Below are 23300 nucleotides of genomic sequence, written 5' to 3'. Positions count from 1 at the left end.
TCGGATCAACAGTTCGGGCTTTTTACATGCGAGTCGGTATTGCAAGAAAATGCGTAGAGTTTAAGCCATGTTTTTGATAAACAGTTCGGGCCTCTTACGTGCGAGTCGGTATTACAAGAAAATGTGTAACTCTTCTGGACTTAGGCATTAAACAACTGGTTTTCTTTTGCAGCTCTTGCATCAGACCATACACGATCGAGGACGAACGTGTGAGCAGGACGGCCGAATGTTATCGTCGTTAATAAGAAGCTTGGATATTAACGATATCACATTTTTATAACGTTACATTAAAGTAATAAGTGACTCATTTGATACTACAGTTTAAAAACAGATGCGGGTAGGTGAAGTGGGGACGACACCTTGGCGGCGCTCGAATTAACAGAGAGCGACATTCTGGTCGGAGACTTCAGCAAGAGCAGTCGAATAACGGAGATACTTGTGTAGTTATAATACTTCTAATCACTAGTGTGAACTTACTTACGTATAATTGTTATATCGTTACTCTGTACCGTTTATGTGACTATATTATTACATGACTTCAAGACCTACAAGATGAGTTTGATTTCAATCATCATCAACTCATTACTGTCCCACTGCTGGGCACGGGTCTCGTCTCATAATGAGAAGGATTAGGCCATAGTCCACCGCGCTGGCCAAGTGCGTATTGATAGACTTCACATACCTTTGAGATTGTTTTTGTTATAAATCTCTCAGGTATGCAGGTTTCCTTACGATGTTTTCCTTCATCGTTTCGCAAGTGATAATTAATTTCTAATACGCACATAATTTTGAAAATTCTGATGTGCCTGGGATTTGAACGTCAGACCCTATATTATAAAACAGATTACTAAAATTACAATAAATTAATGATCGGCGTAATTCAACCAAATCAATTTTTTGATATTTTTGTATGTGGGTTGTAAGTGCTTCCAAAGTAAAAAGTAATAAAAGGAGTTAAAGGTTATCGTGACCTTTGAAGTAGAAATACTTTCTCAAGATCAACATTTTTAACAAATTTATGTTCTTATATTGGCGCTATATGAACTTTAAGTAGATAAGTACAACGAATAATAAAATGTATTTTTTTATTCTCTTAAACAAATAAATTACTATTATAAGGCTCCAGCGTTAGTAAATCATATGACATATTACAAGTACCGCATGTCTTCTAGACAATATCGTGTTAAACGTGTAAATGGGAATGGTATCCGCGAGCAATACCGCAGCCGCTCGCGCCACAATGCACCGAGGTAATACAACACACGCCATTATTTAGTTACGACCTCCCTGCGCTTGCGGGCCCACTCGTATTGAGAATTTTTTTCAATACATTAACTTCCTACGTGCTATGAAAGAGCTTTAAAAGCTGTTTTCAGAGCAGAGTAGCTCTCTTTGGATGAATTGGCATAACCATTTCTGGTAGCTTTTGTTTGAATTTCTTTTACCTGTGTACTTTTGTTTTCAGCATATTTGGGGTGGATTTACAGGGTCATTGGTTAAATGCGTAAGGCGCTGGAGCCGTAGATAATATTCACAGAATTATTATTATGCCTTTTCCAAAATAGGTAATTTTCCAAAATTTTCCAAAGTCCATGCAATAGGAATTTTAACTGGTTTTGCCTTCATAAGTAAAACAGCCTCATAAAAAAAATGATAATTTTTGTTGATTGCACGATTATTACGTACGATTTTCACAATTCTAATCGCCGAAACAAAGCATTTTAGTACGTAATTGTCTATAGTAGCATACTCACTACACCCTTTAAGGGAACATAATGGAACAATTACCCTTCAACGGATATGACTTAATAATAGACGCTTCGTACCTATACTGATGGAATGCTCTACCATACGGTACACCATTCCATCAGCACATAATAGGATACCCGTGCACCCATATTTTTAAAAATCTCTCGAAATCCCGTAGAAAAATAAATAACTAAATGATAATTTGTAAGTAAATACATTTCAATTGATTACTAGTTACGTTGCTGGCTCAGAACCGTACAAGGTACATACTACGTAACAACATACAGAAAAGGAGTTAACTGTAAAAAAAAACGTTTTTGCGAACTTAAGATACGGGCGGAACAAAAACAAACCCGCTAAGTTTCTAGCCGAATTTTTCTTAGTTCAAGCCATAGTACTATCCAGTAATAGGTACTACTATATACAGGAAGAAATGACAAATTGTTATAACTGACAAAACTGAAAATAAATTATTTCATTTGGAAAATACGACATCAATAATTTGTTTTCGTAAGTTGTATATTCCACTGTGCAAGCACCCTTCGAAACATTTTGTGCCGAATACAATACAGCTCACGGGGTCATAAGAGAACTTTAAATTACAGTTTCGATTCCATTCTCATGTACATTGTCACACTGAAACACTTTGCGGCTAAAAACTATAAATGGGTTCATTGCATCGGTCCCAATCCCAAATGCACTCGGATTGCACTCCATTCTCGAGAGCCATTCCGATAATTACTGTACCGAGTTTGGCGATAAACAAGTGGGAAGTTGTGTGAATGGGTTGGGTTCCTTCGAACTATTATTAAATTAATGTTACTAAATGTGGTATACTTATAACTTGTAAATAGAGAATAGTGCGTTAACATTCAATGTTAGCTAGAGATATGCCGTTTCTATGAGTTTCCGAATAGGTACAGACGTTATATAAGACTAAAAAGATACAGACAGGGTTTTCACAACAAAGTAAAAGGAATTAAAATACAATTTTTTGCATAACTTGTTCTAAAATTTCCACTTAGAATTGTGAAACTATAATATTATAATGGTCATAATTATTATATCTATTAGATAGGTAGGTTATATATATTTCAATTTTAAAGCTCATGGTTTAAAACAGAGAAAAATAGTAGGTAGCAGATCCCTAACACTTTTCGAAAGGAATGGAGATAGATTGTTGAAGGGGAACGAAATTGTCGAGTGTTTTAATGTAGGCACAATATCGACACCATTACCTACTACATGCCTTACGAGTGCGCACGATTTTTTAATACGCCTGCTATATTTTAATCAATAATTACAGTCTTTATTAGAAATAATGTTCCGTTGATTAAAGAGCCATTTAGGTGGAGAGTTTCTCACACGTTTCGGGTCGAGAAATCGTAAGCAACTATCACAAGCAATAATCGCCATAACATAATCAAAAAAAAGTCTGAGGTGTTACATGTGGGACACCCGATTAGAACGAAGTTCCTTTTGTTTTGAAATAAGTATTATAGGAGGTATCTCTATAATATAAAAATGAATCGCTTAATCTGTTGCTAAGAGCAAATCTCGAAAACTTCTGATCCGATTTCGCTAATTCTTTTTTTATAATATTCCTTGAAGTACGAAGATGGTTCTTACGGAGAGGAAAAATAAAAAAATGCCTGAAAAAGTCTAAAAACAACACTTTTTCTATATTCCCGTACAAAATATTCGTAATAATACTTAAAAGTCAATTTGAATTTTAATACCATACCTTGGGTTCGGGGAAGGCAAAACAATGGGCAAACCCATGAAGCGCGACATTCGACTAATAATGGTGCAAGTTTGATTCTCGAATCAATGCTTTCTGTTACGAACCCCTCCACTAACAATTAAACTTTCTGGTATGGCATTAAAGTTCAAATTGACTTTTAAGTTTTTGTTTTCTGTGTCGTTAGGATTTTTCGTGACGCTCGCCTGGACCCCTTACCCACCGTACCGCGCGATAAGGAACTTCGTTCCCACACACAGGTGAAAACTAAAATCTCGCCTACGATTATGTCATACGACACTCGCATATGACTAATCGCCATGCGATAATTGCCGATATTTGTTTACACGACGAAATTATAGTAAGGAGATTCTTGCTTATGAGAATCTCGACTTGTATAAACACAATCTGGTATGACATATTTTGAAGTTCATAGGAGTATCGTACAAATCAGTACCCTTACCATGAGTTTTTACGTTTTGACAAATATGACTCTTTTGGTATTTGTTTACGTATTTGCCCATACAAATTTCAATCAGCGCCCCTAGCGGATTGTATCAGAACTATAGCGAACATGTGAGGCAGACAAAAAGACTTGAGCACTTACTTATTGTTACATTTACTCAGTTTACTGAAGCAAACGGAACTGAGTAAACGTAACGTAAAATTGTGGGACGTTTAATAACTCATGGTATGGGCAGGGCCAGATTTAGATGTCTAGAGGCCTTAGGGCAACAAAGGAGTGGAGGCCCCCTGGCCCCAAATTATTTTCCGAATAAAATGATCAATCTTTCCAGTTGAGTTTTTCAATAAATACTTTATTGTGAAACGCAGGTAGTTTCTTCTAGTATTCATGTTTGTACAAAGTACTGTAGATAAAGGTAAAACAGCGAAAAAAAATATCAAAGGAAAAGATATATATATATTTTTACTAGTGTTTACTAGTCGGAATTAAAAAAAATCCGACGTCTCTATTGTGGGGCCCCTCTTTTGTGGAGGCCCCGGGGCTGCTGCCCCGGTTGCCGTCCCTTAAATCCGGCCCTGGGTATGGGTACTGTTGGAATAGTTTTCCGTGCGAGATTTCTCATTCAAGTTCAGTTATTATGCAATTGTAATTCAAGGAACAACGTGTTAGATGCTCCCAAACCATTTCTTATCGCTGTCCATCCTTTAACCCAAAACCTTTTCTTTTTTTTCCGTTTGTATACAAGAATTAATTAACCGGAAAATTAAATATAATTAAAATTAAAACACCCTCGCGCACTGCACTCATGGTAGCAACTGGCATAAAACATCCATCCAAACAATTGGGGTATTATCATTTCAGGTTGAAATATATGATTTGAATAGATTTGATTTAATAGGTGCATAATTTTATACCCACTCTTTGGGGGCATTAACTTTGTACTGACATTGTAATATAAAATACTTTAATTTCTATATTATTGCTGTTAACTTTAATATAATCAAGCAGTCATAGCAGAGTACGAAACTTATTACTCACGAGCTTTTGCCCGCGGCTTCGCACGCGTTACGAAGTAATATTATTAACTAAGAAGATTTATACAAACTTTCATCCCCTATTTTATCCCCTTGGGGGTAGAATTGATTAAAATCCTTTCTTAGCGGATGCCTACGTCATAACATCTACCTGCATGCCAAATTTCAGCCTGATCCGTCCAGTGGTTTGGGCTGTGCGTTGATAGATCACTATGTCAGTCAGTCACCTTTGAGTTATATATATTTAGAAGATTAATTAATTATTCATTACTTTACAAATTAATATCTTCTTTCTATAAATACAATATCTGTCGGGCACATGCATCATGTACAAACTATTGCAAATAGTACAAATTATAAACACACCACGATCACAATTCCATATAGCGTGCTATCCAGTGGCGGACTAAGGTCGTCGGAGTCCCGGGGCGGGGCGGAAAGTTGAATGGAAGCCCTAAGTATATAAAGTTCGCCTGTGATTCGATGGTATTTTTTTTCCGCTGACTGATACACATTACAGATTATTTGGTTCTGCGACCTTTTTTTAGCAACTGTGTTTGGAGGCCCCCAGGATTGGAGGCCCAGGGCACCTTCTTCCTTAAGCCGCTAGTGGTGGTATCGTTACTTTTTTAACAACACAAATATTTTGAGGACTTTTTGAAAGATGTATCACAAAATAAACACACTGCGTACTTTAAAAATATATTTTATTAATATAATCATATCTTTAATACAGCTCTTAAGTATATATTAGCCAGTTACATTTTATTTAAGAGGGCATACAAAGAATAAATTAGACACATTGGTGGAATCGTTTTATTTTTATATATAAAAGACAACTCCCATATGAAGACAAATCAACCTGCTCTTTGGATTGCAATAAATTTCGATATAAAATGTCCGGAGTATACCTCTATAAAATATATAATTATGTTTCATACAATTTATTATCATACAAAATCGTGCATGTTATGTACAATCGGATTTTAAAGTTATATACATAAATTTATATAGTCAGATGTTGCCTTTGGATTAAAACATGTAATTTAAATTGATTCTCTACTTATAATAAATACATAATTATGTAGGAATTATGTAGATTCGTCTGGACAAAGAATCGAGTGTTTAAATAATTATTTTCATGGTATACATTTATCGAAATAAATTAACGTCGCATAATTCTTCACTTAAAATATATATTATTTTCGCTAGACAACAGACACATTAAGTATTACCTACCTATAAATTTAATTAATTCAAGAAAGAGTTTTATTATAGTGTAGGAACGGAATATGTGATAAAGTGTTTCATTATTATTTTACTGTTTTAATAATTATAGTGTTATATTTATAAATATGCACATTGTTTTAATATGCAATGTGTATTATATATGTAGTTTTGGTTAAATAAATGTGTAAATGATGAACAAATAAGGTAAGAATCAAATCGTATAAAATCCCAGTAACCAATATTCTATATTAGCTATCAATCAGACTTACTTTAGATTATAATTAATAAGCAGTTAATATTTTAGCAAATTCTTTCATATGTGGTTATTTTAAGTGATTATCATGTTTTGTTTGGTTAATCTAAGACTTCAAAACATAATTTTAATCCATAAACATAATGTAATATAATAAACATACATTAAATATTGACATTCTTTTTTATTTATTTGTATAGTTAGTGTGTCATTTTCTTGAGTTATAATTTATTTTCTTTTCCGTTTAAGTAAAGAAAATGTTATTGCACTTTATCTATTGATACATGCAACATTGTTTTTATTGCTTCGAATATATTAGATACATATTATGTTGTATTTCCGAGAGATTAATATCACTCGAGAAAAATGTGGTACGAGTTTGCATTTCCACATGTTAAGTATAATTTATGAACATAATTATTTTTCTATAAATTTAAGGAATAAATGCATGTTTTGTAGTTTCATGTCAAATTGCAAATTTCAACAAACTATCAGTTAAATTTCAAAATCTACATACAAAACTAAAATAATATATTTAATAAAAATATTGCATCAATATAATAAAAAAGGAAAAAAAGCGGTCAAATTACATTTTCAGGCTCCAACGTCTTTACAGTGTAAAGTACAAAGATAAATCGAATTCACGTCCACTCATGTAACAACCGGTCGGAACCAGAGTCCAGGGCTAGGTATTTTCGCATAGAAAATACAGGTAGGTGTAGGATCATCGCAGGTAGACCTCGTGCTGCTTGCAGAGCAGGCAGAGCGTCTTGAGCGCGGGCAGGAACGAGGCGACGGCGGCGAAGTCCGCGCCGGTGGCGGTCGCCGCGGCCGCCGCCAGCGCGCGCTCGTAGTCGCCGCCGCGCGCCGCGCCCGCGCACGCGTGCAGCGAGCCCAGCGCGCTCTCCGACAGCTGCGCGGACAATACAAACATTTTTTGTTCAAAATCATACATTAGTAAATATTACTCACTCTTAACAAGAAAATGTAACCAGTTTTGACAATTGAAATTGTCACTGTCATCTATTTTCGTGTTTGAAAAATATTTAAAAATGTAGTTTTTAGATCATTTACGAATGGAACGATATTTCTCCTCACTTTTTCTTCGATTTCATGTCTTCTGCGCATGTCGGCATTTTTCCGCTTAAATTACACTACGACAGGCATTAAATGGCTCAGAAAATTGTCAGCCTTTTAAAACATTTAATGCCTTCCTTCATTTACAAGGCAGTGAGATATCTAGGCTTATCTATGTCGGTTACAGACTCACGCGAGAAGTCTCACCAAGAAATTGCGCGAGAACCGAGAAAGCATCTACGCTCATGCGACCTTCTCATTCGCATTCTCGACCGTCATCCAGAACGAATTTCAATGCAGCGGTTTTACCAACACAACAACAAACAACGTTATGGTCGCACCGTTCTCTTTTCTCGCCCGAGAACCGATTGAACTGGACCAAAATACCGACACCGATCGGAGAACAGGCGAGCGCGAGAACGAAAAGGCAAGGAAGCTATTCACGCTTCTCGGGTGTTCTCGGCGTGAGTCTGTAGCCGGGTCAGTTTTTCATATAAATTAAACACATTTTACAGTTGAATGATAGTTTCTTATACAAATTATACAAAACTTACCCTATACTCGCGCAGCATGTCATATAATATTTCTAATCTCCTTTGAACGTCTTCTAATCTCCTCTTAATTGCCTGTTAACATTAACATAAATAGTACACTTGTTATTCCAGACACATAAATACAATAATAATATTCTCTACATAATAAAAATTTTTTGTAACACATGAATTGGATCCAACGATCTAACAATTGATTTCAAATTATAATATATATTTCATTGATTGGATTAATGTTTAACGTCACAACAAAGATTACGTTGCCAAACAACCTAGTAGTGACGTCCCGCTACACGTCAAGAGATGGCGCTGCTCAATCACGCTATCGTAGTTTTCTAAACATCTTGCATATATATAAGCTCCGAACTGAGACTGTCGGAGCACGGCTGCTCTCCGGGCATGATCACCTAGCCCGACGGGACATCTCCCTTTCCCAAAGCGGTGACTCGTGAGCCTCATTTTAACAATATAAAAATATATTTTTATTTGTATTAGTCGTGAATTAAATTGAAGGTACACTGACCGAGTTGTCAGTCCTAGCGTAGCACTCTGTGCGCAGCGTGTCGAACACGGTCTGCAGCGCGGCGTGCTGCTCGGGCAGCGGGGCCTTGGGCGCGGGCTCCGCCGCCGGCGCCGGGCTCTCCACCTGCTGCTGCTGCTGCTGGAAATGTGTATACAATTGACAGTACACATGTATATAAAACAGGACAGTAAACATGTGTATACAATTTAATTTCGCCTAAACCACGGTATACAAGCAACATAATGATTATAACAGTAACAGTTTAGCTTCCTTTTGTACTTCTCCACTACCTCCACTTAGTTTAAAACCCCTTTAAAATGTTTACATGAACAGTTGAATGACCAGTCACTTCCACTAAAAAAAACTGAAATGTTACCACATCAAATAATATTTTAAATTCATAATAACACACAATAACAGTAAACATTATACACAAAGCTAAATCATTTATAGCCACATAGGAAATAAAATATCTTTCCATACCTGCTGCGTAAATCCAGGGGGTACTTGTTGCTGGTAACCCTGATACTGATCCTGTCCCGGCGGGTACATCCCTTGCCCGGGATACTGTTGCCCCTGTCCAGGGAACTGTTGCCCTTGTCCAGGGAACTGTTGCCCCTGTCCCGGGAACTGTTGCCCCTGTCCCGGGTACTGCTGCCCTTGCCCCGGGTACTGCTGGCCGGGGAACTGCCCCTGGGGCGGTACCAGTGGCACGTGCTGGGGCGGCTCCACACCGAACAGAGGGTGCGTTATGGGCGCTTGTTGTACCGGAGCCTCTTGTTTTGGCTGAAAATAAAAAAGATTATTATTTACTCAAAAAAGTCTATTTGGTGGTTGGAAATATTTGTGGTCAATTTTACCTTCTAATATTTTTGCCATAAAATATACAAAAAATGTAATGTTATCAGAATCGTAGTTAAGAAATTGCTCCGGCGCGTTAAGAACGGTGGATTCTATTATACAAGAAAGTGGGAAAACAATGAATTACCACAAAATTAGGGCACGTAAAATTAAATAGTTACATCACTTTTTTAATATGGATACACATACACACAAATAGATATCTTATTTTGTTATAGCACTGAGTATTTATGTAATTGATTTTGGATGTTCATCTTTTGTGAACATCATGTTTTGTGTTTGTGCACATAAATAGTAATAGTAATAATTCTATGAAGACATTTGATAAATTTCACACACAAAGGGAACAAACAGGATACAAGTTCAGAAGGTTCACAAAAACATCCTTTAAGTTAGTACTTATTTACTGTACCTGATAACGTTCCAACACACGTTCCAACGTAGCTTAACGTTTTCAAAAAGGGAAACACAGAAAAAACACATAAAAAGTCACTTGAAGTACCATATTATATGTTATTCTTGAAATGAACCCCGATAAAACAGCCGTGCTCTTTGTGGGACAGGGAAAGAAAGCTGCTTTATATTGAAATCAAGAGTCAATTTGTATATATCCAATGTTGCCTTAACAGTAAACAAGGGAGTCCTAAAATTCTTGAGATTTTATTTTGTAGTAGACTAGAGATGTTAAAAAATAATCGATTTTTATTTTAATCGATTATTATTTTCTTATAATCGATTATTACATTAATATAAATTGTTTTTTTATATTTTTTTTATATTACATTAATATAAATCAACTATATAAAACGAGAATTGAGCTAAATAATCGATTAAAATAAAAATCAATTATTTTTTAACATCTCTATATTAGACTCGTCATCTGTTAGTAGGTCAACAATAAGTGGGAGCATATCAAAGCAGCCTCCCTCCCTGCCCGCCGTACCTCGTGCGCGCGGCGCTGCTCTATGATGTGGCTCCACTGCCGCGTGCCCGCGTGCAGGGCCGACATGGCCTCCGTCAACCACTACCGCACATACACCATGTCATACATAACTACATAAATATAGTATTGTATATCCAAAGATTCAAATTGTAATAAAAATCCAGATGTTACGTGGAAGACAAATGACACGCAAATTATGCCTAGATTTTGATGTGTGCGCAAGACAGTGGCGCACCGGCGTCCTGACCGAACACTAAAAAGTCCGATATTGAGAAGGTGCAGTTTAAGTACATATTGGACTTTTTTCCAAATTAAGATACATAATAATATTAAGATATACAATATCCTTGCATATATAAAATATACATATAGAATAAAAATACATAAACGAGATAGTATTATCTATGAATTAGAAGAATGCTTGGCTTATTACTCTGTTTTAATATTATATTTAATATATTATTAAATAAATATAAAATTAACAATCAATCTATTCTGAAAAGATTTACTATGTTAAGCATTAAAATATATATCAGCTAGATTACATGCATATAATTGTTTAAAATAATACCCCAAGACAGCCTGTCTTCATTGGCAGATATTATTAAAAGAAATTACACTTGAAACTTGCAGTTTTCTTGCAAACAACAAAATGTACCTTTATTTAATAAAATAACTCAGTGAGCCTCACCTTAGCTTTGGACATCATTGGCGGGTCGTTCCAGCCCGGTGGCACCGGCTTGGTGGGCTGCGCCGCTACCGCGGGCTCCGGCTGCCCGTAGTAGCTGCCGTTCACGGGGTTCAACGGGACCGGGTTCACGGGGTTCACGGGGTTCATCGGGTTCATTGGGTTTACGGGGTTGTTGATCGGCTGGAAGCCAGGCGTGGGCACGCTGCTGGCGGCGTACGCGTCCGGCAGCGGGCTGTTGTACCCGAATCCCGGCTGCGAGGTCACCGGGTTGTTGAAGCTGTACTGGTTGTAGAGCGGCGCCGATTGCACCGATGGATCCACCTTGTATTTAGATCTGCCGGTGATGCCACCTGCAAAAATAGAAATAATCCCGTCTTTGAGCATAAAGATAACAAACGGATGCATCTGATGCTAATGTACTCGTGAACAGACTGGATGTAAACATAATTTTCTATCTATCATAAGATTCTATCAATAAATTCTATAAAGAAGAATGCAATATGTTGAAATTAAAATTCATACTGCAATCAGAACATATTAAAAGATAAATGACACAAAATGTTTGATAACACAAAATCATTAGTTAGCAAATCATAATGAAGACGAAATCTTTACCTGATTGTGGACCAACACTGCCCGGGCGGGGTGGCTGCGGCGGCTGCAGTGGTTGCGGTTGCATCGGTTGCGGTTGCATTGGTTGTGGTTGCATCGGTTGCGGGGGTAGGGGCGGTTGCGACTGCAGCGGCGCCGCGCCGGGGAAGGACGGCGCGGGCCCACCCCAGCCGGGATCATACGATGGAGGCACTGGACAACGACACGATCATTTTATAATTTTATTAAGTATGTATGTATTTTGGATTTCACTTTCAAACAGCTATATCGATATCATAAGGAATATAAAAGTTATGTTCTTTTGTGATAGGTCACTAATATAAAGCTTAACACAGATGAGGTAAATTGAAAAGATGTGACTTTAATAAAATATTAATTTCAAATGCATGTTCTAATAATCTTAAACAGGGAGGAAGTTGTACATCAACTCTACACTAATATTATAAAGAAGAAAACTTCGTTTGTTTGTTTGGTTGTAATGAATAGGCGCAAAAACTACTGGACCGATTTTAAAAATTCTTTCACCATTCGAAAGCTACATTATCTACGAGTAACATAGGCTATATTTTTTTTTAAATATATTTGATAAATAGATTTTTAGGCGGTACAAAGTTTGCCGGGTCAGCTAGTCTGAAATAAACGCGGTGCTAACATTGAAGACTTATACTCCTTAATCGATTTCAACATTATCACGCTATTGAAATTAAATTCATATCCACATTACGCCCATCTCGGCATATGTATTAACTAACCAGCGCTATACGTGTTGCTGATGTCGTTGTGTCCAACAAGATGGCCGCGCTTCTGCGAGTGGCCGCTCACGGTTCGCGACCTGGCTGTGTACTGCTGTTGTTGTTGTTGCATTTGTTGTTGTTGTTGATGTTGTTGCTGTAACAAATACTTTTTTATTTGGCAAGTGTAAACATTGTATACATAAGAATCACAATCCAAATATAAAAATTGAATAAATAATAGGACAAAAGCAAAATTTAATAAAAGATTATTGTATGTAATTTTTTTTATCTAAATAATCTGTGTATCACGTTTTGTGGTTATTTCATATCAATATACGAGGGGGCGTTTTTAAGCTCGCGGAATGAGGGACAAGGAGTAAGGAGGAGGAAAATAAAATGTTAAAATTATTTTTCTATTTCTACATATTCTCCTACAAGACGAATACTTTTAAAGATCTTTGTATTAACTTATTTAAACCCTCATAAAAATGTTTTGTCCTTTTCAGAAAAATTGCGTCCTTACCTTTTGTCATCTGTAGAAAATTTATTTCGAAGCTCTTTTTTCAATTTTGGAAAGACATAATAATCGCTGGGAGTCAGGTCTGACCTATAGGGTGGGTGATTTAAAATATCAAAGCATGACAAGACTTTTCTTTGTTTACATTTTGGACACCTAATTATGAATCAGACTATATGTATATAATGTATCGTCATACCTGTGCGTACTGGTCGTGTCGGTCGTGCAGGCGCAGCGCGCGCCGCAGCCGCGCGGCCAGCTCGCAGTCGGCGGCCTGCAGCGCCGCCAGCGCACTGCGCAGACAGCCCTGCGCCGCCAGCCGCCCCGCGTACTCGCTCAGCACCGTGTCCAGCTTGCCGCCCGGCTGGGAATTACAAATTCGATTAATTAATCCTTATTTACTATTAACGCTCTCTATACAAATAGCCTCGCACTATAATTTTCTTGTAATTTGGATACAACGGACACATTGAGGTATATAAAAATACACAAACACTTACACCCGCAACAGAAATTTTAATTCGTCATTTACATAACTGTCTGGCCAAGGATTGAACCCGGAACTCACTGCTAGACAAAGCGCGGTAATCGCTACGCCATCTAGATCGTGTAATTTATAAAGCATGCAAATAATTTACGAAGTGATGTAATTAGTTTATTTGAAATCTTCATCGTTTATTAAATTATGTAAAATTAATTTATTATATGTTTTGTTCATATTTTTTTAATAATTAATTGTAATTATACCTGTGCGGGGCGTCCCCTGGCGGCGGCGGCGCGGCGCGTGAGCAGCGCGAGCTCTGCGCGCGCGGCCAGCGCGGCGGGCGCGGCGCCGCCTTGAGCCAGCAGCCGCGCCGCCAGCGCCTCACCTTCCGCCGCCACCACGTAACACAGCGACGCCGCCGCGCGGAGACCAGGGTCCGACTCCTGCGACAGCTTGTCGCCCAGCATCTCTGCAATGCAAGAACGATACTGTATTGTTCAGTACGCACAAGCTTCCCACGCAAAAATTCACATTAAAAGCTTTTCTACGTAAAAATTAACATACCTTAGGGTACCTTGCTTTACACGAACCCAAAGTTACATGCTTTAAACGATTTCTATACTCACAGCACACTAGGGATTTCACTGTGTCGTGGGTGCCATGGACACACACATAGACAAATAAACAAACACCCAGACCCAGAAACAGAAATCTAAATTCATCATTTAGATTTCTGTCTGACCGGGGATCGAACCCGGGACCCTCTGCGCGTCTGACCAATATGGTGACCGTTCCGCCACGCGGGTCGCCAGGATCTTCTTATTTCGTCAATTCGTATTTTGCTTGAGCGTCACGCAACTTTCGATTATCTATTATAGGTTTTGCTTCCCCCACACTATTGCATAATTAATATAAATGTCAGCATTTACCGCGTCAAGTCAACGCTTACATAATCGTACCACGACTTAAGCAGTTACCGCTCAATACCTTGTATCACGTAAACTCAAAGGATACCAACCACAATAATGCGCCACGGCTTCTCCGTCACAGTGCGTGACGATGGCAGCGAGCGTGTCCTTCCAGCAGTGCGGCGCGGCGCGCTGCAGCATGCCGTCCCACTGCCCGCGCAGCAGGCTGCCCGCCACCAGCGACACCGGGTCCGCCGCGCAGCTGTTCAGGTGGTACTTCTGCACCTTGTACAGGAGCTCTTGGCTACCTGTGGACAATAATAATTTGAATGACTACTTTTTTTTCATTTATTCAATAAAGAAGACTTACAAAAGGGCAACATTTAAAACCTGCCAAACTGAAGGCCAATTTGTCGGCACTATAAAATAATATAAAATAGAACTTTCTCGTATTAAAAAATCATACGAAATCATAAAATCAAATACTTCTTCTATAAAGGGTCACCAACGGACAAAAAACGCATGCGGAAACTAAAAAGATTTATGAACATTATGAACATTATGTTATTATTACTGTACTAGATAAATGTTCAAAAATATATTTGAAGTAGAAATGAAAACTGGACATAATATTCGTTCTTACCCAAGGAAGCGATAATGAGTGCATCGGCAACTCTTTTTGCCTCCAGACACAGCTCCACAGCTTCTTCTAAGTTGCCGCACACCAGCGCGCGGCAAATAAGACTCGTCGTATCTGCGAACACACACATACGTAACTTACAACACTTACGTTTATATGTAAAAATGCGCGCACTCATTCATATCTCAGAAACGAATTTATAACACCGGATAAATATCTAGTAAGTTGACTACCTTCTCCACTGGGTATGACGACGTTAGTTACCGACGGCTCAAGGTCCACATTAGCCAGCTTCCTCTCGATGAGAGTGTGGGCGTCCTGCAACACGATGATTTATATAACACGGTACCTTCGCACCTCCTGCTGAGGACACTGATGGCTGATAGAATAACCAAAAAGAAAGAGTCACAATTATCCACAAAGCTTACAATGGTCTGCCTGAGTGAATGATAATTTTCATTGAGCTGCACCATAATACATAATAAATAACACTCGTGAGCATGGCATAAGACTAATAGATTTTTAAATATACATAATCAATTAAATAAATATATACACAACATACCGATAGGTCTGTACTGGTGTCCGTTGACAACTCTGCTTCGGTCTCCGTTGACTCGCCCTAAAGGTTTTAGTGGAACACCAAGGAAAAGGTTAGTGAGAACATTGATTAGTCATCTTAGTACTGAAACATTAATTAGCATTCAACCATTTTATAAATCCACCGATATTTTATACGTCCAGGCTGACATTTTTAATCCTGAGTAAAATTAACTTTTACTACCATAATTATGACACATTAGTCTCACACATACACACGTGCGTACACAATACACATACACAGCGTCAGTGTGTATGCGCATTATTTGTTTTTTTTTTAATTCTTTTACAACAAAAATCTCAAACATACATAATATATGTTCGTAACTCGAATGTGAATGAAAAGAAACAAACTCAATTACTAATAAGATACATCTGTATTAGTAACAAAACCAAGAGAACAGATTTTAGTTAGTAAAAACTTCTACAGATGATATTATATTAGATTATAGAAATCCATTATTATTTTATTATTTATAGGTTATTATTTTAGTCATTCTTTAAGACATAAATTATTATATTTATTAGTATAATACGTCCCACGATTACTGTGTAAAAGACTTGACTATAGGGAAGTGCAAGAATTATTTCATACGTTAATTTCTTAGTGCGTTAATTACACTACTGAAATATATATCAAAAATATATAATCGGGTTGAGAAAAATATGTGCTTACGCGGCTAAGTCCCACTTGCTCGTTATGTCCGTCCCCAGCAACTGCGGAGCCTTTGAATTTGGAAGGGATTTCGTCCTGTTTGAAACCTAGAAAATATGTGAAAACCATTCTTAATCACATAATTCTATTAATATACCTAAATAAAATATCGAATACGTCGAACTAACTACACCCTTCCAACACAGAAATAGAAGCTTACTCCACTTTTATTAAGCAGAAATAGGCATGGCCGTGTCACCACCTCTATGTTATCATCACCTACAAATACAAAAGAAAGATACGATCTTCGTAGTCGACGGCTTGATATTTAAGGTTTCAGATTTAATGCAATAATTTAAAAAAATCTGTTCTGCGTATAGATGTTTGTGTATGTTCGTGTGCTCGTCTTTGTGTGTGTTATTGGCACCCAAAAAAATCAGTCTTATTTAGAAATTGTATAACGGTACATACCGAGCAAGTTGAGCACCTCGCTGCGGAAGGTGGGCATGAAGTTGGCGCGCAGGAAGAACCACGTGTAGCGCTCGTGCTGCTCCGCCGCCGCGTCGCCCTTCGCGCGGCAATATCTGCACACACGAAGACACTTGCGTTTTACGTTTAGTGTTTCGTTGTGTGACCATTATCAACAGATTCAAAATACTTGAGCAATCCTAACTACTAATATCATAAAAAATCCACTAATATTATAATTCCGAATGTGAGTTTGTTTGTTTGCAACACTTTCACGTTGAAAGTACCCATCCGATTGTCATGAATAATTGTCTACATATTGTCAGAGTTTCAGAAAGGGACAAAGGTTACATTTATCTCGAACAATAGTAATGTCTTCGAGGGATAGATAAAAATCTCTGACGGCGAGCCAAACCACGAGTAAAAGCTAGTATAGTATAAGTTGGTGTAATACAACTCACTCGGCCAGTTTCTCGGTAGCGTCGGGCTCCTGGCTGAGCGTGAGGCCGATCACGGTATCCAGTTCCGCCGCCAGCTCCACTATCTCTGGCTCACTCACTACCTATATATTAAGGATAGCCAAAAAATATTAAAAGCGTTTAAGACATGACATTCTAGACAGGTTCCATTTTATAGCATTTATATATTCTTATTTTATGTAATTTTATATGGATTATGTAATAATATTACCTGATTTATGTAGACTAATTTCTGCGATCCTTGTTCTTGTGGACATCTGTCAAAAGTTACTAATTTTCCACCAAACTGAAAATAAAATTTATAATTAATCAATTATAATTTTATATAAGCCTATTTTAGATAATCAATCCATTTACTAATAATGAAGCTACAGAATGTTTTGACTAGTAGGCAATCGTTTTGATTAATAGGCACAAAATTAATCTCAATTAATTAATTTGAAAGTTCCCCTTCGATAACAAAAAAAAAGGCACAAAATTAATAGATTGATTAAATTAATGAATGTTTAATGAATCAATGAATGATTAAAGTAACGAATGTAGTGTACGTACGGCGAAGCGCGCGGCGCGTGGGCGGGCGAGCCAGCGCGGCGCGCGCGCGGGCTGCGTGGCGGCGGCGGGCGGCGGCGGCGCGCGCGCGACCGCCGGCAGCGCCGCGAACCCGTCCGCGCCGCCGAACGACTCCATTATGCTGCTCTGGCTCTGCGCGTTCTGCACGGAAACACGACACATACGTGTTCATTTATTAACTCCCTTTTTCTCCATAGCGAAACTTCCGAAGCGACTGTAGATTGACATTAAAAAGTATTTAATGGGCAGAGAAAAGGTTATAAGTTTAACACACAAAAGGATCACTTTGCGTGTGTGGCTTTTAGCCTTTCCAGTAATGATATGAATCTACAGATTTGTATTGAATTGTAAGCCAAAAACGTGATATTTCAATTCACCTTACATTCTTCTATGTGTACAACATACATATATTACCGTATTCTATACGTACAAATTAACATTTTTTATTAAAATAATTTATATATAATGATGGCTTTCTTTTAAATATAATAAGCGTAACCATCCAATCTCATCTCATCTTTATAATTACAAAATATCTGAAAATTTTAACTTTTCGTAATGCTTAAATTTATACAGATACTTCTCTCAAAATTTGCGTTCAGTAATTTGAATAATAAAAACATATTATTAATTACTTATAAACTTGAATTAAAAAAAAAAACAGCGTATCAATATTAAAAATAATACACTAACGCCCTCCGGTCGCGAGCCGCCGAGCAGCGTGTGCAGCGCGACGTGCTGGTCGAAGGCGGCGGCGGCGAGCAGCCCCGGCACGCGCGGCGCCCACGACACGTCGAACACCCACGAGCTGGGCTCGCGCGCCTCCACCACCACCTCGCAGCCCTGCGGACAACGATACCCAATACTCGTTAGTGTCCGCGCCAAGCTGCTAGTCCGCTCCGAAAATACGAGTCGCGTCGTAATGGAGATATTAGCAAGGCGAAAACAGCGCGGGATTCCCCGGCACCCTCCGCTGCCCACTCTCGCCCACGGGTACATGGCTGCGTTAGTGCACTTCAGTTACGGAGTATATCGTAAGTAAACCTCGCGCAACAACTTCAGAGCGGACTAAAATTTTGCCGCGGACTATACAACATGCCGGATTTACTCTGACGATCATTATTCGCACTATTAAGCGTAAGATCGTAATAAGACTAATGGGAATTAAATTTATAACATAATTTATAATTAATTTGAAAATTATTTTTATATTTTGTAATAATTCCAAACAGTCACAATAAAAATTGAGAAGATCCTTAAATTTCAATACAAATCTTTAACATAGGAACTTCCAATACAGATACTATAACTTCAGTTACAATTATAGGTGCAACCGAAAAAGTACAATGGAAATTTTGTTTCTACTTTGTCCAGGCAATTCATATTATTATAATAATATTGGTTTTATGTTCACGTATGATTAACCATAGATTATAATTTACGACTTAAAAAATTAAAAAATTAACAAGTCAATTTAAATAAAGTTCAATAAACAAATTGTCAACAATATAGAACATTGACTCACAAGTTTAGCGTTGTTGGGGTTCCAGCAGAGCACGCAGCCGTCCTTGCCGGCCGACAGCAGCAGCTCGGGGTCGTGCCGCGACCACGACAGCGACAGCACGCCCTTCTGGTGGCCCTCTAGCGTCTCCAGCGGAGACGCCGCTAACCTAAGCAACAAATATCACAACTTGTACGATATATCTATACCACGAATAACCAACAAGCACCTCAAATATTATGTGTTAAACACTTGCAGGATAATTATATCTATACGACATATATTATATTGTCTCATAAAACATTTGCAAAACTAGCCATCAACTCTCTGATTGGTACTAATAAAAAAAATATCGTTATTAATTTAATTATTTTGAATTCATCAATGTAAGTCATTACTATCCACTGAAAAAAAATTAAATAATTGGTAAATGTACACAAAAATAAAAAAACATGGAAAACGCATGAAAACCCATTCCTAAGTAAATAAATAGAAAAATAATATTTTGAAATGTGAGAACATTATTTATGGGTGTATATTTTTTCCTAAAGACATACCTCAAGTCCCATAGCTGTATAACCGGCACCTGGTCATCTTCAGAAGCTATACAGAGCTGCGTGGCCACTGAGGGGTGCCACGCCAACGACCGCCATCGTGTTCGTGATAAGGAATCACTGAAAACATTTACATTTTTACCAACACTTTCAATATTACCATAAAAGGTCATCAAAATCAATTACCGATTTTCGTACCACCTCTGGACACATATCATATCAAAAGGCTTGTAAAAATGGTAGCTTTCTATTTGTATATATATATTTACCTTAGTTTCATTATGGGTTCATTTTTTCTTAGATCCCAAACAACACATCTATTTGTGAATGTGGATCCTAAAATATGTTGAACCTGCAAATCAATTCAAAATACACATACGTTAAATACAGGAAATAGATTTCAACTCCATCTATGTAAATTAACATATTGTTTCATAAGGTATTGTTTTGTATGGAATCATATCATAAATAAATAAAATAAAAGGAAATAAGTTTTCTACAAACATAACAATACTATATTTACATAACAATATTATATTTTACGCGCAATTTACTAGGAGAATGGTTCAGAAAGATATGTGACTAGCCTGATGGTTCCAGGCGAGCCCCTGCACGTGGTCGTGCGGCTGGCTGCGCTTGCCGGGCGCCATGGGCTGCGCGGTGTTGTTCAGGTCCCAGATGAAGATCTCGCTCTCCGACGCGCCCGACGCCAGAAGATTCTTCTGGTACGGGTTTATGTCCAGTGATGATACATGACCTGTTTAATAAAAAATTAAGATGAAAATACTAGTGAGTTTTTAGGTATTCATATGTAAAAAGTGAGTATCTGCAGTGACCATTACATTATGTACTTTTTGATTAATTTAATTAGTACAAATATACAAGGCCAAAAAAACTATTGTGTATGTATCTGAATGAATGAAAATTATCTGAATGTAAGTAGAAATTAATGACTTTTTTGATGTGGCCTGATTGCGCAAGATTAACCAGGTGTATTAAAGTGACACTGACAATCAATATTAAAATAACAGCAGCACAGCCTATTATTTGCACATCATCTTGATTATGTATATATTATTATTAATAGAAATAAAGTCATATACTTATTATTAACTCGTTTATTTAAAACAATCACATTCAGATCTGATAAAGCAGAATAAATTACATAGTTATTGAATTCGCAAGAATCATGCAAAATGCCGCCATGAAGAGACAGAAATATGATATAATCATTGCCTAAATAAAATAGTAACTTAAATTAAACTAATTAAGTAAGAATTATAATGAAAGTAGCCATCAAGTAAAGCACAAAATGAGAGGTGATATTAAAATTGAACATTATTAGTTGAAACTGTTGACCTATGTTTAACTCTCCAGTTGATAACCAACTCTTATCAATGTGGTTAGGAAATTGGATGGAAATAATGCACATAAAGATGGCCTGAATTTAATTTTTAAGTAAAAAGCAAATTATCTCATACTCTTTTTTTTTCATATTTGGAGTTTAATTTTTGACTTGTAAGATTATTTTAATGTTGAAAGATTAATACTTATTTATACTGGAAAAAGAAACTAATGAAATATTAATTACAGTCAATGAACTGAGAGTTGCATGTTAATCATGTTTATAATTGACCTAGATTATAAATTGACTCTCTGATTATTATTACTGTGCACTTCCAGATGGTTTCAGAGTGACACACTTAATAAAATACAGTCAGCATTTTTAAAGTTATAGGAGTGTACATTTTTCAGGAATTAGTACAAATTTAAAGTTTCAATAATGATATACAAACCCATATGGATATTAATATTTGAATCAGCTAGTAAATAGATATATCATAATAATCTTTTAAAATGTATAAAAAGCCTTATCTTAATTGATATTCAACTGGTAATGTTTATGTAATATTGCCCAGTGAGGATTACCCTTCAAGCATCAATATGGTCTTTTGGTAAGTACAAAAGAGATTAACCCACACATCTGTGCAAACATAAACATGTATATTTAAATAACCATACCCACTTAAATGTATTTCATAAAGATAATTATTTAATTAAAATCACAGCAATATTAATATAATACTCATGTGTACATACCACTGTGCTTAGTACTGCTGCCAATTAGTGCATCACTAGCATTATTAAGGAGCTTCTCTGCATTGTAGAACTGTAACAGGCCTCCATCACAGCCTCCCACTATGACTCCCGCACCTGACCATACAAGCTTCTGAAATCTGTAAAATAAATTAGATGTTGCAGTATTTATGGCCATTCTATTCTCTTATTTCATGAGTAGAATTTGCTCAAAATGGCACGGCATGCCTTCCTACAGAATATTTAGGGGAGGGTAGCTGCCTTTCTTAAGTTAGTTATATACACATATTATATACATACTAACCTAACATCTGAGGAACATCAAAACTACATAAGTCTAATATTCTACTTACATCAATCAGAGTAAAATTAATCACTCATTAATGATGTAAAATAAAGTCATATGAAAAATAATGACATGAAAGCTTGATATAAAATAATAATTAATAAATTATCCTAATGTCACAGAGTAAAATTCTTACATTTTTGTTTATATCCATAGCCACAATTATCAGCAATTGTTAATACAAAGACAGAATAGTTGAAAAACTTTCCTAAATAAATATAATAAAGGAACAAAATTGTTAATTTGAATCTAACTATGACTGATAAAGGCCTTTTAATAGTGTTATACATTAAGATTTATTCAATGTGGCTTACAATAAGAGCAATAGTATTATGTTGGAGCTACTGTTGATTAATTATTATCAATGATCTGCCTATGAAACTACATGGTGCAAGTAGCGTATAATTTAGTGATGTCTGTAATAGAAACTTCTTGACTGACAACTCACTTCTGCTGTGTCTGTAAACTGGACTTGAGCTCCAAATCAAGTCCAGGGTCTTCGAGGTTCAGCGCATACAGCTCGAGATGCGAGCTGGAGCTGAAGGACGCGTCGACCTGCTGCGCCGCGGAGCCGGCCGCCAGCATCGGCGGGTGCGTCTCCGCCGGCGACCAGCACACGTTCACAGTCCGCTTCAGCTCTTTCACCTTCATCTTCACGTGCCAATCTCACTACAACACTGGACAAACACCACCAATTAGGCACTCAAAACACTATTTACCGAATTATGTCACAACTTTGCAAACCATATTTCTCATATCTAAATAAAGTTTTTAAACCATTTGACATACAACAATTATTAGGAAAAGGTTTGTAGGTGATATTTTGTGTGAGTTTTAATATATTTACGTTAAAAAACGCAATATTTACCATAAAATACCGAGTTGGCACTTCCAACGTGGCTGACGTAAATATATTTGATTTGACAGATGACGTATTACTGCATCAGCCGGGTGATTACGTGCACAGATATACGAACAAAAAGATGCGTGGCATTTGACATTTGTTATTCTGTATG

General features: G+C 37.1%; 1 protein-coding gene across 4 annotated transcripts; it reads right to left on the bottom strand.

The window, feature by feature from the left end:
• Positions 1 to 5680: 5680 nt before the first annotated feature.
• Sec31 (COPII coat complex component secretory 31) lies at positions 5681 to 23253 on the bottom strand. Of its 4 annotated transcripts, none has more exons than XM_073088487.1 (26): positions 23153 to 23253; positions 22733 to 22961; positions 21942 to 22078; positions 20429 to 20598; positions 20111 to 20193; positions 19845 to 19961; positions 19312 to 19456; positions 18480 to 18629; positions 17769 to 17927; positions 17428 to 17502; positions 17199 to 17299; positions 16741 to 16853; positions 16291 to 16376; positions 15580 to 15636; positions 15248 to 15332; positions 15018 to 15128; positions 14485 to 14682; positions 13730 to 13935; positions 13182 to 13346; positions 12484 to 12619; positions 11735 to 11923; positions 11120 to 11469; positions 9108 to 9410; positions 8625 to 8762; positions 8105 to 8176; positions 5681 to 7386 (listed from the first exon to the last, which is right to left on the bottom strand). In XM_073088487.1, exons 2-26 carry the CDS (start codon positions 22933 to 22935, stop codon positions 7198 to 7200), a joined length of 3738 nt encoding a protein of 1245 aa, XP_072944588.1. In that variant the 5' UTR covers positions 22936 to 22961; positions 23153 to 23253; the 3' UTR covers positions 5681 to 7197. The 4 variants fall into 4 exon arrangements, with proteins under 4 accessions (XP_072944588.1, XP_072944589.1, XP_072944590.1 ...); XM_073088488.1 differs by having other exon boundaries at positions 8625 to 8759; XM_073088489.1 differs by having other exon boundaries at positions 8625 to 8756.
• Positions 23254 to 23300: the final 47 nt, after the last annotated feature.

The sequence above is a fragment of the Epargyreus clarus genome, unplaced genomic scaffold, assembly GCF_041222505.1.
Source record: "Epargyreus clarus isolate Ecla_fem2 unplaced genomic scaffold, WU_Ecla_fem_2.2 ptg000027l, whole genome shotgun sequence".
NCBI classification, from domain to species: Eukaryota; Metazoa; Arthropoda; class Insecta; order Lepidoptera; family Hesperiidae; genus Epargyreus; species Epargyreus clarus.
This window is presented reverse-complemented; position numbering and strand designations above follow the sequence as displayed.

Excerpts from the sequence above, each read along its gene's own strand:
- Sec31 (XM_073088487.1), bottom strand. The coding sequence starts at position 22,935 with ATGAAGGTGAAAGAGCTGAAGCGGACTGTGAACGTGTGCTGGTCGCCG. Across the intron at positions 19,457-19,844 it reads ATACAGCTATGGGACTTGAG|GTTAGCGGCGTCTCCGCTGG; the intron begins GTATGTCTTTAG and ends TTTGTTGCTTAG. Across the intron at positions 8,763-9,107 it reads CCCCTGGATTTACGCAGCAG|CAGCAGCAGCAGCAGGTGGA; the intron begins GTATGGAAAGAT and ends ACACATTTCCAG.